At 46.5% G+C, this 15,193-nt stretch overlaps 1 protein-coding gene across 1 annotated transcript in view; it reads right to left on the bottom strand.

Annotated features, from left to right (window-relative positions):
• Nucleotides 1-1,578: 1,578 nt before the first annotated feature.
• Nucleotides 1,579-15,193, bottom strand: part of PLXND1 (plexin D1) — a 118,637-nt gene continuing 105,022 nt past the window's right edge. Inside the window, exons 30-34 of the mRNA XM_034775966.1 lie at nt 12,770-12,804; nt 10,510-10,614; nt 8,813-8,976; nt 7,189-7,336; nt 1,579-2,055 (exon numbers count right to left, since the gene is read on the bottom strand). Of these exons, the coding sequence (XP_034631857.1) occupies nt 1,666-2,055; nt 7,189-7,336; nt 8,813-8,976; nt 10,510-10,614; nt 12,770-12,804 (842 nt within the window). The 3' untranslated portion in view covers nt 1,579-1,665. The remainder of the gene's footprint in view (nt 2,056-7,188; nt 7,337-8,812; nt 8,977-10,509; nt 10,615-12,769; nt 12,805-15,193) is intronic.

Below are 15,193 nucleotides of genomic sequence, written 5' to 3' on the forward strand. Positions count from 1 at the left end.
CGCCGGGGGGAGGGTGGTGAGCCCATCCGGGGCTCCACTCTCCCCGGCGGCCAGAGCGCCGGGGGGAGGGCAGCGAGCCCCAGCTGTGGCCCCGCTCTCCCCGGCGGCCGGAGCACCGCGCCGCCCCCCTCCAGGTGCCGCCCCAAGCACAAGCTTGGTGGGCTGGTGCCTGGAGCTGGCCCTGGTGGCCATGGAGGCCTGGGGAGTTTAATGCTACAGAGAGCTCTGATGCGAGGGTTGTAGTGAATCGGGAACACAGCCAAGAGCAGGAACCAGATCCCCAGGGAGCAAGCCCTGGGAGGCACTGGCACTATTAGAACCTGCAAAGGGGCTGGGGAGAAAGATTGGGGGAAAAAAAGGCTATAGTAGGAAGAGATCCAGGGAGGCAGCAGCAAGGAGGCTGGTGGAGCAGACTTTGGTTATAGGGCTATAGGGTCTCTGGACTGGGTTTCCCTACCAGCTACTGGGCAGGTGGTATGAGGCCCCTGAGAAGGGGCGAAGGATGACTGAAAACCCTGAGTGAAGGGCTGTAGAGATGAGGCGACGCATATTCAAGGACCAAAGACCAGATGAAAGGTTTAGACTCTGGTTGGACTTCTTGTTATCCCGGAAAGGGTGGAACTTAATGGTGACCTGGCCAGAGGGCTGAATTGTGAGATGAGACAGATCACAGTGAGTGCTGAGTATCTGCTGGCAGAAGCGCTAGGGAGGAAAAAGCCGCTATGCCTGTCTAGCCACGAGAGGGCATGCCAGCCGCGTGTCAACCCTTCCACAATCTCCAAGCACATCACAGAGGTGGGTCAGAAAGAGCTGGTTGGGAAACTTCTGACAAAATATCTTTCATTGGAATTTGCAGATTCGTTAACTGAAATGCTTTTGTGGAGATGGTTTTATTTTGATGAAGTGCCGATGGAACCCAGGCATAAAACCTGACTGTCAGGCAGGTTTTGAAACATGTCTGGTTTCCTAGCTCACCTGCCCAGCTTCCCAATAGCTCATCAGACAGATTGCCTCAGAACTGGGGACCTCAGGGCTTCTAGACTCTTTGGGAAGCTGGCTCCCTCAGCTTCCAACTCCCAAGAGCAGGGTGTTTGAGTAGCCAGCTGGCCTCGGAGCCATGGGAGACTTGGCTCCCAGCACCTTGGCAGCCTGCCAGGCAGAGTTTTGTTAAAAAAAAATCTAAATGGAATGTTTCAGTTTTCCAAATCAATTTTTTTTTTATTTGTTGCATGGAGAACATCAAAATTTTGTTTTCATTCCAAATCCTCTGCAAACTGGAATTACTGTTCTCAGGCCAGCTCTATTATCCTCATTTTATAGAGGGGGAAACTGAAGCACTTAGCAGTGGAATCACAAACAAAGACACTGCAGACCTGGCACAGAACCCAAGTTTGTTCACTCCCAGTGCAGGGAAGCGCTGGTCCACCCTGATGTGCTAGACAGGGCCTTAGCTTCAGAGTCAACTGCCTTTTGGTTCATTAGAATTCTTCTGTCTTCACAGCAGCACACCACTCATTCCTACCATGCTCCTCTTTAGGGCAAATAAACAGGGCCAATGCCTGATAATTTGAAGGTTGCAGCCAGAGAAAGTGGAGTTAGTGGATCTGGCTGTGTTTATATAGAGCGAGGAGAAATGATTTGTCCTTTTCTGTTCCTCCTTCAGCATTAGCATGTATGATGCTTAACAGCAGTGCCCTGTGCTGCACTACCCAATGTCCTGTATTGCAGACAGCTGATCCCTGCCTGCTGTTCCCATAGGTTACCTACCAAGCCAGAAAAGGCATGCTCAGCAGTTTGGAGAACAACAACACAGTCCCACAACAGATTCTGTGGGGCTGCTCTTACTCCAGTGGACACCAGTGGGTGTATGAGTGGACCCTTTTTAAAGCTACTGTGGCTTTGCGGATTTCTTACCCGTGACTCCTCTGCGAGATGTGCATTCATTTCCTGCTCACTGAGAGGCGGCATGTCATGGATCTGTTTGTAATAGCGCTGCACTATTTTCCTATACTCTGGAATCTCCTTGGCATACAGTAGTTTATTGGTAGGTGAGTCCTAGAGAGAGAGAGAGAGAGAGAGAGAGACAGATGGATACTTCATTGGCTCCAAGGCTCATGGCTTATTCCCTGGTCATCCAAGCTTCACATGGGAAGGCTAATACAAAGTTTTTAAAACAAGAACTTCAACTGTGTTAAGGAAAAAGCTAAACTTTTGGGTCTTGGTTTTAACCAGTAAGATGCACAAAATGTGTGCACTATGGCATGACTAATGTGCACAGACAACTGCTAAGACTGCATGTAAATCAGGGTACTGGGTACATACATGATGAGGTGTTGCCCAAATTTACACATTCATTTTGGGCACGCAGAATGTTTAAAAATCAAGTTCTTTATGTCACGTTGGTGGGAGGGACTGAGCTTTGCAGGTTGACATATTGGCCTTTGGATTCTTTTTCAATAGAGGTTTGATTTATTTTTAGTTGTCTAAAACAATGTGTCCAGCTCACATTGTGTCTGATGGAGTGCATGTAAATTAATAAAGGGAAAATACCAAATTCACTTTGTTTTGTCCAAGTAGGACATTAATCATCTCATTCTCCCTGCCCAGCTATCAGGGATGGTATATCCCCACCAGCATCCACTCAGGCAAAAGTCCGAGCAAACTGGTGGGATCAAACTGATCCTCCAGGTAGTGCCATTCCTTTCAATAGTGTTACCCTGGGAATGACCTGGGCCTATTACCTTTACACTGTGCCCTGAAGGTCAACAGACTGTCTGTTGGGACAAGGAAGGGAGCAAGTTCTAGACTGAATGACGCTGTACTGAGACTAGCCTGTCCCAACCCCCAGACACACAAGTTCAGGGACTGTTAGCAAGAGCACACTAGCTGACCCCAAATGTTGCAGCTACACAGGGAGGGGATGGGTCCTTCAGCTAGAAAACCAGGTAAGGCCTTCAAGGTTGATATCAGCACTTGAAATGCACCATGCCATAACCAGGAAGCCAGGGAAGCCTTTAGGGCACAGTTGCAATATGCGGTCTGGCTAGCACTGGTAAGGGTATGTCTACACTTTTTCTGGAGGTGTAATTTCCAGCTTGAGGAGACATACCTGTGCTAGCTCTGGTGTCGCATAATGGCAGTGTAGCTGCAGTGGTGGGAGGGGCTACCCACCCCGCATACATCCCTAACATCTCCCATGGGATAACGCTTGGGGCAGCTCGTCCTTTCCACCACTTATGCTGCTGTGGTAGCACTTCTATTTTTAGGGTACTAGCTAGTGCAGGCATGTTTCCTTGAGGTGGCACTTATACTACCAACTCAAAGTGGAGACATACCCTTACTAAATGGGCACCAGCATTCAGCATCAGCTGTAGGGTCTGTGGGGTTTCAACCCCACAGACTGCATTTGTGCAATGCCTTGCATATTTATATAACCTGTTTATAACATTTCCTTTACAAAGCTCAGAGGGAACCAAACTTCCTCTTAGTTATTTCTCAGTTTCTGTATGCATATGTATTATAAATTGCATGTTGGCACAGGGACTGCATGTTACAGTTTATTACATACATGGAACACAGATATATGTGATCTGATTCTAATCTCATACCAATTTAAACTGGGAGTAGCTCCACTGAAGGCAGTGCAATTACATCAGTTTAAGGCTGGTGACATACTGTATATACAGGCCACTTTACTTTTATGCGGGAGATTTATTCTTCCCACATTACTCAACGATTCCTTTCTTATGCTATTGTGTTTCTGAAAACATTTCCATCTGCTGTCTGACCCCAGCTGACCCCCCTCTTCTCTAATCGACAGTTTGACAAGGACAAATTATAGGTGTTTCGTAACAGACTTAAAAATGTTCAAAACCCAAACAAACAAAAATCAAGCACTCATTAGATCTTCCTCCAGTATTAAATCTCTCCCAGTAAAGACTTCCTGATGCTTTTAATTTAGGTGGAATGCTCTGCTCCGACACCCAGCCCCCACAGGGTGTGCTCTGCGTCACATACTGCACCATGAGGACATGATTTACAGCACTCATGCATAAAACTTATTTATGTCAGGAAGTTTCAGATGTCAACACCAAACTCAGCGGAGCCAAAGGGAGGACAATAAAACACACACAACCTCTCTTCCTTCTAGCTGCTTGAGCTATGGAGTTTGAGGATGATGTGAGTTACATGGGGGTAAAACGGATAGCAGTGAGAGGAGACCCAGGCCCATACTTTCTAGACTGCTGTATATTTGCAGTCCGTTCCTTGAGTCCTTACTTCCATGATTTCAATTAGACTGTTTGTGGGATAAAGAGCTGCAGGATTAGGCCCATAAAGACCAATAACTGTTCTGAAATACTAACATTTATCTGTGGTAAAGTGCAGAGGGTAGCCTCAGCAACATCAAATCCCAAGAGGAAGCTAGATGCTTGGGCCTGATTCTGATCTCCCTCAAATCAAGAGTAACTCCACTGAAGTCAATGGTGTTACAGCAAGGTAAAATCACTGACTGAGTAGAATCAGATGCCTAGATACTAGGGTGATGGGCATATTCAAAATAGTTAGGGTAGAACTAAACTGATTAATCCTATGTGAATTGATGGTGCCTAGATCCACCACCTGATCTTGGCAAAGTCTCTGAAGGCAAAAATACTCACTCTTGCTTAGTCACATGCAGTTGTAGAGTTACATAATCAGAGCACTGCTCACCTGAACAAACCGGGACATGTAGCTTTTAGTTTTACAACACTGAAAATGATCCCTTCTGGAAACACCACCAGAACTTAATAAAGAATGATCGCTTTTCTGTAGGTGTGGTTGAACTGCCTAGAGACCAGAATACCCTATGATAGCCCTGCTAGAAATCAAATGACCTATTAAAAAGATCAGATGCTCTTTAGGGCAGGGACTGTGTGTTTGTATATGTTTGTAATGCTCTTAGCACAATGGGAGCTGATCCTGATTTCTGGCTACTATCATCATAAAAATAAATAAGACCCTGATCCTGCAAACAATTACACATGTGCTTAAAACAGAAGTCGATATCTCTGCTCGTGTGTAAAATAAAGCACATGTGTAACTGTTTTTCAGACTTGGGGCATAAATAAATAATCTCTCTCTCTCTGTCATGTTTTCAGAGTATTTTCGATAGGCCCCTGTAAGGTTTCATACCTGTTTGATTCCACGGGACTTTTCTATACAGGAAAAACAATACCTCATGCTCTTGGGCTGAGCAACACAGAGATCTTGCTTTATAAATGCTGGAATATGTGCTAGGGGCAGGATGAGAGCCTCATACTAACAGTACTTATATAGCATTTGATATTTCCAAAGAGCTTTATATAAGTGGATTTGGTAACCCTTTAATTCCTGAGGTAGGTTAATATTATTAGCCCTATTTCACAGATAGGAAACCTGAGTGGTTAAAGCCTAGATTCCTCAAAGTGCAAGTGAACTGCCACATAGACCTCACCTGCCTGTGGGCTATGCCCGATGCACGCATGCAAGTCAGGGCTGATTCTGTGTGCACAGCTCTACTTGTACCCAACCCTGACATTGGATGGTCACAGGTGTGTGCAAAAAAGGACCACACATGTGGCATATGCACCCTCAGTTTGGGGAGGCAAGCCCCCTGCCCTGCCCCTTCCGCCCGAGGGTCTGCCCCTCCGGCTCTTGCTGGCTGGCCCACCAGCGCTGTCCTGAACCCCGGCTGGCCCCGGGAGCACAGGAGAAGCCTCGAGCCTGAGCTGGCCTGCCAGCACCCGGAGCAGTTCGGAGAAGCCCCAGCTGGCCAGGACTGAGCCCCTGAGCCTGGGCCACCCAGAAGAGCTCAGAGCTCCGCCATGGCCTAGCCCCGGGGCTGCAGCAGGGAGCATTAGTGGACGTTTGGGAAGGCTTAGCCTCCCCCAGCCTCTTTCACCCACTGCCCATACACAAACACGTCGAAAATTTAGGACCAAGGGCTAGAATCTCAAGTGATTTATGTACTTAACACCTATTGATTTCAGTGGGAGTTAGGTGCCTAAATACCTGTGATGTTCTGGGCCTAGGTCACTTGGCCAAGGCCTCAAAGAAAGTCAATGGTGGAGCTTAGATGAGATTGCAGTAGTGTCTGGCTCCCAGTCTTGTGCTTAGTTCACTAAAGCCTTGTCTACGCTAGAAAAAGGACTATACCAGCAAACCCTGCTAGTGGAGACCAGTTTATACTGATTTTGTCAGTATAGCGTCTACCAGTTCCCTGAATGGAATAGGCAATATTGCAAAAGGACTTTTGTTTTGGTCCGTATAATTCCGTGTCCACCACGGCTTTTGCGAGCATAGCTCTGTCTCTTGGGGGGTAGGAGGGGGGATTTTTCACATTCCTAACAGATGTAAGCTAATCTGGCAAACCAAAGTATAGATCAGGTCTCCATCGTGCTGCCCAACATGGAACAGACCACAAGCCAATTTTCAACCTGTCTTAATGTTTTCAGTGTTAAGGGCTTGATTCTTCTCTCTCTTCCACCAGGGTCATTCAGAAATAGCTTTGTTGAAATCACTGAAGTTGAACCGTTGTAAGTGAGATGAGATTCTCACTTCTATTTGAAGTTGCATTAAGATTTTCCTTCTGACTCTTAAACTCTTGTTAATGCAGGTCAGGAGTTGGTGCACAGCCTCTGCATGGGACTCTCAGACAGAGTGTCACAGAAAGCTGGAGATGGGGCCTACTTGCAAAACTGGGATTTGGTTTGGAGACTGCCTGAGATTCAGGAGTGTCAGCACCCCAGGTTTGATAGGGCCCATCCTTACACTTTTTAGTCCAATGGCTGCCATCAGTCATTATGTCAGCCGTAATTAACACACATACTGTCATAAACCCATTTCTCTGTGTACTCATGGTGACGGCTGTTTCTCAGTTTGAGCTTTTATCCTATTGGGCTCAGCAATACAGATTTCCTTGAAGAAGGGGAATAATACACAGGGCAGCCCACCACCTAGTCTACCGATGAAGGACCCAGAATAATCCATTCACCATTGAGGCCTCAATTTCCTTAACTTCACAGACTCTGGCTCTCATGTTGCCTATCATTCCAGCATGCCTACAACCATGCACTCCCATCACCCAATCTCAATTCTTGTAAGACCAACCCTGAGCAGAGAGTGGGGTGAAGGGAAAGGTCCATCTTAGTGGGAGCTGCAGATCTGTACCTTGCCCAGCTGTAGGTCGGAGATGGAACAGGCATCGATGAAGGCCTGGGCTATGACAGAGAGACAGGCGTCTATATGGTCAGTCTTGTCGATGTCAAAGACAAACTGGGGATTCTTCAGAATGTTGACCCAAAATCTCAGAGGTAGGCTGCACGGGAAAGCATCAGAAACAGACTGGATGAGCTTCGTCATTCCCAGATCACTCCAGAGTGATTTGAGAATAAGAAAGAAAATAGCAGAAAGGATGATGGAGGAGAAAAAACACAAGAAAAAAAGAAAAGGGAAAACTATGGAGACAAGGTTATTATTTAATTATTGTTACCATCCCTTGTCCTGCCTCACCTTGGCTAGAAGGGGCAGGCATTTGTTTCACAGATGAGGGGGTGTTTCCCTTAGGGTGCAGTGTGAGGATCAGGCATGGAGTATGCATGAATATCCCTACCTAGGTATGATCGCTGCATTACACCTTGAGTAATTAATTGAGCCTTGCATCGTCCATGAAAGATCTCTGTGCTTTTGTCTGTAAATTTAGAACTAACTTCCTACAAGTGGTGCTGATCCCTGTTCATCCGTCCCAGTGTCAGAATGTAACTAGGGCTTGATGGGTGGGCATGGTCCTGGGAAACATCCCTTGTGTCTGACCTTCAATACATTTTTTCTCTCTCCAAGGGCATGAGCCCAGATGGCCACTGCTGTCCTGCTCTTTTTTGTCACTTTCAACCTGTCTTCCTAGCACAGATGTTTGGAACACCTTTGTGGCAGCTATTTCTGTACTGGTGAGATTGCCTTGCAAACACAACTTGTCACAAAATGGCTACAGCACAGACAGCAGCAGTGCAAACTTCTCTTCACCTGCTCCTCCCCGGCCTAGATGGACCAGTTCCGTGGCTCATGTGTTCCTTGGCTTTGCTGCTGAGGCTGCCAGCTCAAAGTGCCAATGGGGATGGAGAGGCCTGCCCACGAGGCATTGTACTGAGACCACCAACCAGAACTCCAAGCATGTGATGATAGCAACTCTGGTTCACAACCAACTTGGACTGGATTAGAACCAGCGGCCAAGAAGGGAGAAGCTCTGTAGCCCATTAGCAGCCCTATCTATTGGCGCATCAAAAACCTGGAGATAAAACTTCCATACCCTAAACCAAACAATTATGTTAATTTGCATACCCACTGAGCTTCCCTCCCAAAGCATGGTCTTAATTTCCATGAGTTGGGGTTGGAACAGCTGGTCCCATTGCGAAAACTTCAGGGCCAGCTGCCCCTCTCATCTGAGAGGAGATGAGCCTCTCCTTCAAGCTCCCCCTCCCCTTTCCCTTTTTTTGGGCCAGACTCAGGATTTCTGAATACCTGAGGTTGGCAATATTGCTAGCTCTCTGTCCCCACTTGCCCCTCTGCTTTTCTGTCCCCCTTTCTGCCCCTTTTTTCTCTGTCCCTTAGTTGTACCCCTCAGCTCTCTGTTTGTGTCCCCGCCCCAGTTCTCTGCCTTACCAAGCACTCTAAATCCTGTATTCGTTACCAGCTCTCTGCATTATCACTCTAATGATTATTTCAGGGCACTGTGGCTTTGCATCTACTTGTCCTGTGAGCTGGAAAGGAAGGCAATAATGGGTCGAATCTTCCAAACCTGTTGGTTTTCCAAATGTGCAAAGTGTCAGGGTCAGAGATCCCTCTTTTCTCCGCTTGCTCCTCCAGAAAGTCAAAGAAATACTTGATAGCCACAGGCGGCTTGTCCTCTCGCATACAGAGAATGGCTTTGAATAGGTCATCCAGGAACTTCTGCAGTGTTCCCTAGGGGACAAGCGCACATAGCATTGGCCAAGGTGAAGCAGCAACAACTAAAACAAAGTTACTATTCTAAGGGGATTGGGTTTGCTCTTCACAAGTGGAAGAGACTTTGCTGCCAGTTTAGTAAATTGAGGGAGGGAGGGGATGCAAAACGGGAGAGAGAAAGGTTAGTTTTGTGCATAGTGATATAATTAGCTCCAGTTTGGATTTAATTTCTTTTGGCATAGAGGTCGCTTTTTCTTGCTGCTGGAATCTCAGAGCACATCTGTGATTGTTCTGCACAGTAAATAGAAAACTAGAGACTGTTGGCCATTCTTATGATCTCTGGTCCAGCTATACATCACACTGGGATTAAAGACGGGCTTGAGCCCAAGCCCTGGATCCAAACACTCTTGAAGTGTAGGGAAGTTCCAAACCGAATGCAGATTGAACCAATGCTCTTCCCCCTCCTCTGATCTGAACATCCCCAAACTTTGGGGAAGTCTGTGCCCAAATCTTAATTTTGGGTCTTGAGCCTCTGTCATAGTCCGAATCCCTTTCCTAAGTGTATAGGCCAGGCCAGGCCACAGGGAGGTAATGTGTGGCTTCATTAGGCAGATTACCAGCTAGAAAGTCAGAGAAAACTATAGAGTCTGCTTATATCCAGCAGCCGCAGCCTCTTTATATTCGGTATGGCAGAGCCCCATCTCTTCTCTACAGTGAGGGATGCTACAGCACTGTAGCAGGGTAAACACCTGCTCCTGCCTGGAAGGGCCTGAGAGAGCCCAGGGAGCAGGCAGCGTGAAGGCTGGGCTGATTGGAGGAAGTGGCTGCAGCTGGGGCCATGCCCCAAACGGACTCAGCTGGCCCTATATAAGAGACTGGGAGCCAGAGCTCACTAGAGTCTCTCTCTGTGTTCAGGAAGAGAAGGGCCTGGCTGCAGGGAGCTAGCTATAGGGTACCTGTAGTGGAGCAGGGCTGGGGAAAGGCTGAGGAGCTGGGGAGCTCCAGCCTGGAAAGCCCCAGGCTGTGGCCTAGTATTAGGCTAAGGGGTACTGGGGGTTGCAGAGGGCAGCCCAGGGCTAGTCCAAGGCAGCAGGCCCAAACCCCCCTTGCCAGTGATGAGTGGCCTATACTGCAGTCTGCCCCAGGGAGCGGGGGCTAGTTGGTGACTGGCAGTGGCCTAGTGCTGAGGCAAGGTGGGGATAGTGGGTGGGGGTTCCCCAGGGAGGGGAGACCCAGATCTGTGGGGTACTGCCAGGGGGCAGTATCCCAGTAATAGGGGCACTGGGTCCTGGGAGGGACACAGGGGCCAGAAGTAGGGACAAAGCGGATCACCGGCCTGCAGAGGACGCTCCAGATGCTGGATGAGCTGATTCCCTGAAGCAACCAGTAGGGGGCGCTGCAGGGGTGAGGCCGCACCCTTACAAGCACCCATCTCTACTCAGGGCATAATGTAACCTTGCTTCAAAATAACAAGTCACATTTTATGACAGAGCTACCAACAGAAATCCTATTTCCCATAAACAAAATTCACGCTGCCCCAGCTTCTCTTACCTTAGTAGATAGTAACCTGGTCAAGTAGATCTCAGGTAGGACTTTTTTCCTATGGCTCTGTCTATGGGACTTCTTATGTTCAATCAGTTCATCAGTTGGAAGAACCTGAGTCAATATAAAAAAAAAAAGTTCAAGATTCCTGCCTTCGGGACATCTTTTTACTGAGTAAAAAGGGATGTTACCAACACACAATTTATATATTAAATAAAACATTATCTATGCTGCTAAACACACAATTAGATTAGTTAAAACTGAAAGAAACTTAAAGCTCAAACTGACTTTTTGCTATTTGTGCCTTTTGTTCTATTTCTCTTAACTTGGACAATGAAAATGAACCGCTCAATTTCATTTAAGTTTTTGGTCTGTTTCACTTCTTGAATTCCCCCAGCGCTGCTGTAATTTGGGATACCAGCAACACAAAGCCAGGCTTACACAGAAAAAGCCGCTTGCCTTGAAATGTGGAAAAAGCACAAAAACATTGTTTGATTTGTTAACAAACCCCCTGCTACCTTTAAAACAAAATCTAAATGTTCCATTGTTCAGATCATTGAATGAATGCCCCGGCAGTGCCCTAGCATGTCACTGATGTACCTCTTCTTATTATTTTCGATGTGCACTTTCGCCCTCTCTCTCTTCTCCTGCAGTGCTCTAATATTTTTTATTTGGAAAGATGTGAAGTTCATAAAATATTTCCTGATGCTCGAAATGCCCCTTTCTCCCTTATAACGTTTAACAATACATCACTTCAGACTTTCAGAGTGCTGTCCAAACATGAACTCATAAATCCTCACTACCCCACTGAGATGGGTGAGGAATAATATTTATTAAGTGACTTGCCCAAGGCTTCCGTGACAAAGCTGGGATTCGGAAACAGGCATTTCTCTCCTAGCTTCCTGCTCAGTCCATGCTGTTGTTCTGAACTCTCTAATGGTAACGGGCAGCTAGAGCAGGCCACAGATCTCTGCTCTGTTTCCATTGCAGCACCGGTTTTATGTTCCATGCTGGTAAGGCTGTCTTATATGCAGCCGCTCGACCCCGCTGTTGGTCTCTCTGAAGGGAAGGTATCATGGGGAGCCAGCATCTCACTGAGTGCAGTGTAAAGGGGTTCCTCTGCCACTACCACACATAGTGCTTCAGCCCCACGGAGCTGGGTTACGGTAACATAATCAAGGCTGAAAGAGGATTCTCTCCTCTTCCATCACATATATGGAAATGACATGGGTCCAAAAGCAGAAATACCGTGCTGGGAAGAGGTCACCAGGAATATCATAATAATATAGTCACATTGAGTAGGATTCTCCTCTCCCATCGAGTTTCATACCATTGGAACTTACCTACCCCTACTTTGGAATGTAACTCTTTGGGCAGGCTCTTTAGCTGGTGTCAATCGGAACAGCTCCATCGACATCAATGGAGCTATGCTGATTTAGGCCAGATGAAGATCTCTTGCTATAACAATTCATGATCGAGCAACAGAATAAAAGGCTGGAATCCTTCTGTGTGGCAGAAACGACTTCCTTGTAAAGATTAAGTTGATAGGCTTGCAGTGAACTCCATTTTTTGAAACATCCCCAACTAGCAGGGTTTTGCTCTTCCTGCATCTGTAGTTGGCAGCCATCAAGGTGAAATATGTTTGAGACTATGATCAAGATTAAGATAAAAACTGAATTCTCTCTGCCAAACATACCGTATGTTCAAGTATTTACCTTCTTACACAAACAACGCAGTAACCACAGGGGGTCAGCCAACCCCCTGGGCAGGTCTGATCACCAGCCAACAAGCTAGCTGGGTGACAAATGCATCCGCCTGCATTTACTGTACATATGGAAAGCATTCCTAGCTTTGCCTTTGACAAAAAAACTCCGCACAGCATTACTGCCCTTTGAGTGCACATTAATACATTGCTGCAAGGCAGGCTCATTCCACAACAATTGTACATTGCAAATTCCATCTGGCCAGGCCTCCTTCCCACCCACTACACTCCTCTAGCTAAGTAATTCTTTTCCCAGCCACAAGACAAGGCTCCAGGGAAGTTGTTGTTGGGATCTGTGTGCACTGATTGCCTTTTCCTTAAGTTATCAGTACCTCCTTTCTCAGGCAATTTCCTGGTGAGAGGGTCCAGTTCCCAAATAGACATTTCCTACAAAGGAAACGGGGAGGAGGTGGGAGATGGGTGAAGTAACCCCCCAAGGAAAACAGCCTTGGCCACACACAGTGGGAGAGTCATTAGCCTTGATTGCTTTTGGAACGGGATACTTACTAAATGAAAGTATTTTTCGGTATCCAGATCCTTCACTGGAAAAAATAAAGAAAAACAGAACAGCTTAGTTTGCTATGTTGTGCCACAGACAACTTCATACAGAATCAGCTAATGGAAAACTTTGGGTATGGGTGCTGTGTTTTGGGGAAGGAGCAGCAAGGACAACACTTAGTGATTCCTGTAGAAGGCACTTTAGCTAATCCTGGCAGCCTTTCTGTGAAGTTGATATTTAACCCATTTGACAGATGGGAAAACTGAGGCAGAGCGGCACAGTGACTTGCCTGAAGACCGTGCCAGAGCCAGGATTAGAACTCGTGAGTTGCCAAGTTCCAGTCCTGCACTCTGATCACTAGTTATGTTTGGCCTTGTCTGGGCTGTACTTCAGCATTTATCGTTACTGGACAACATACTGTTTGACTCAGATTTCAGAAAGTCTCTTATCACCCAGTCTCAGAAAGGAAACTGATTTCTATATGCTGACTAAATCTGGCGGCCAAAAGCTGCTGTAACTGTTTGTTTGCAGGCAATGATTTCTCTTTCAGACTCTGATGGTCAATAGCTACAGGGAAAGACCCAACAAGACATACATTTCTGCAAAGGCACATTTGATTGGCGCACCATCCTGGATCTACTCCATTTATTCTGGAGTGTGTCACTCTGAGTGGCAGCATCTCTGTGGGGGAGAGGGAGGGTAGGTGTGTTGCTTCTGCTGCTCTTTGAACTTGCTCTTGCATGGCAGTGCAACACTTTTCCTCCACCCTCCGCTCCATCCAACACAACCTTCCTCCCCCGTCAAAGCAGTGCAACGATCTTCAACATTCTTGTGGCTTAAAAGTGATCTCAAAGGCAAATGACATTGGAGCTGTGCCATTTTTTCTTCGTTAGCACGTGTGAAGGCCTAAAAAAATTGGCAGCTTTTAAACTTTATGTTTGATTTTTTCTTCATATGAAATTCTTTTCTACCCTGCCTTTGCCGGATGACTCTATGCAGCACTTGAGAAGTAGATGAATGCTGACATTAAAAGAGACTGACCCTGCATAATTGAGAGGCAAAGCGATCTTTGATTAGAGAGTTTCAAACTCCTCCTTTTCTGTTTTGTTTTTGTAAACACCTATTCAATGCAAAGCTCCAACAAACATCTGGGAGAAAAAGGTTCTTTGTGAAAGATTCAAACACCTTCAAACTGAGGGATAGATAGGTCCCAGCCCCATTTTCTACACAGTACTTGAGCAAACACAGGAGGAGACTTTATAATCCAGATGTTTAAGGTTAAAAAAGAAAGAAATCAGAACCCTCCCCTCTCCTCCACCCACAAATTTCACTAATAAATAAAATAATAATAATAATTAATTATTATTATTATTATTTCTATTACCATAGCGCCCAGGAGCCCCAGTCATGGACCAGGACTCCATTGTGCTAGGTGCTGTATAAACAGATTAAAAAGGGGCTTAGCACAAAAGGACACAAAATCAATTGTTTTTCCTTTTTACAAGTGACCTATAAAACCCCTCGTGTTGGAATGAAAAGTTTGGAAGTTTCATCTCAGGATATCAGAGTGACACATGAGGATCGACCATAAAACCTTGATCTACTACTCGTACACCACTCATCCAACTAAAAGCTCTTCACCTGTGCCTGATGTGAAGCATTCAGCAGAAACTGGGAGCTGGGCTGTCACAACACTAAACAGCAGCCATTCAAGTACAAAGCGTGACAAATGGGCCTATTCAGCAGCATTGATGGAGATGACCTCATGCTGTCCAGCCTGATGACCAACATATTATATTCCTGGCAGTCTCCGGTCCTGGCCCCCCCACAGCTCTGCCAAAATACTGCAGCAACACTGCTCCTAGCTCTTTAGATTCCTTTTTTTTTTTTTCTTCAGACTGTTGGCCGCCACACAGAAAATGTCATGCACTGCAGTCAATAGAGCACTAAGTGTCTCTGCTCTGTCTTTCTGTGTCTTTGTCTAGCCATCAATTCTGGCTGAGGGTGCTGCACCGTTCATATATAAATGGCAGGATTCAGCCACACAAGTTCCTGTAGCATTAGCGTTCTGTGACCAGTTGAAGACATTTGGGGCTTGTTGTATCTCAGTAGTAAAGAATCCAATGGAAAGGAGGGGGCATTTAAGAGCTGATTGCTCATTCTTTATATATTTGCCACAGTGCCATGAATGCCTCTTCACTGAATGTAGGACACAGTTTAATCATAAGCCCCATTGGGTAAAGAGCACCAGCTGGAAAAACAACTGGAGATCCTGATATACTGCGCCATGAGCTTGGCACTCCAGAGGGCGCCACAGCCAGCCCTACAGGTAGTGCTGAGGCAAAAGTCTTCGACGACTGAGCACATAAGCGCGTGCACACCCACAATGGAATCGACATGAGCAAGTCCTCGAAGAAGAACAATTGGAGATC

The sequence above is a fragment of the Trachemys scripta genome, chromosome 7, assembly GCF_013100865.1.
Source record: "Trachemys scripta elegans isolate TJP31775 chromosome 7, CAS_Tse_1.0, whole genome shotgun sequence".
NCBI classification, from domain to species: Eukaryota; Metazoa; Chordata; order Testudines; family Emydidae; genus Trachemys; species Trachemys scripta.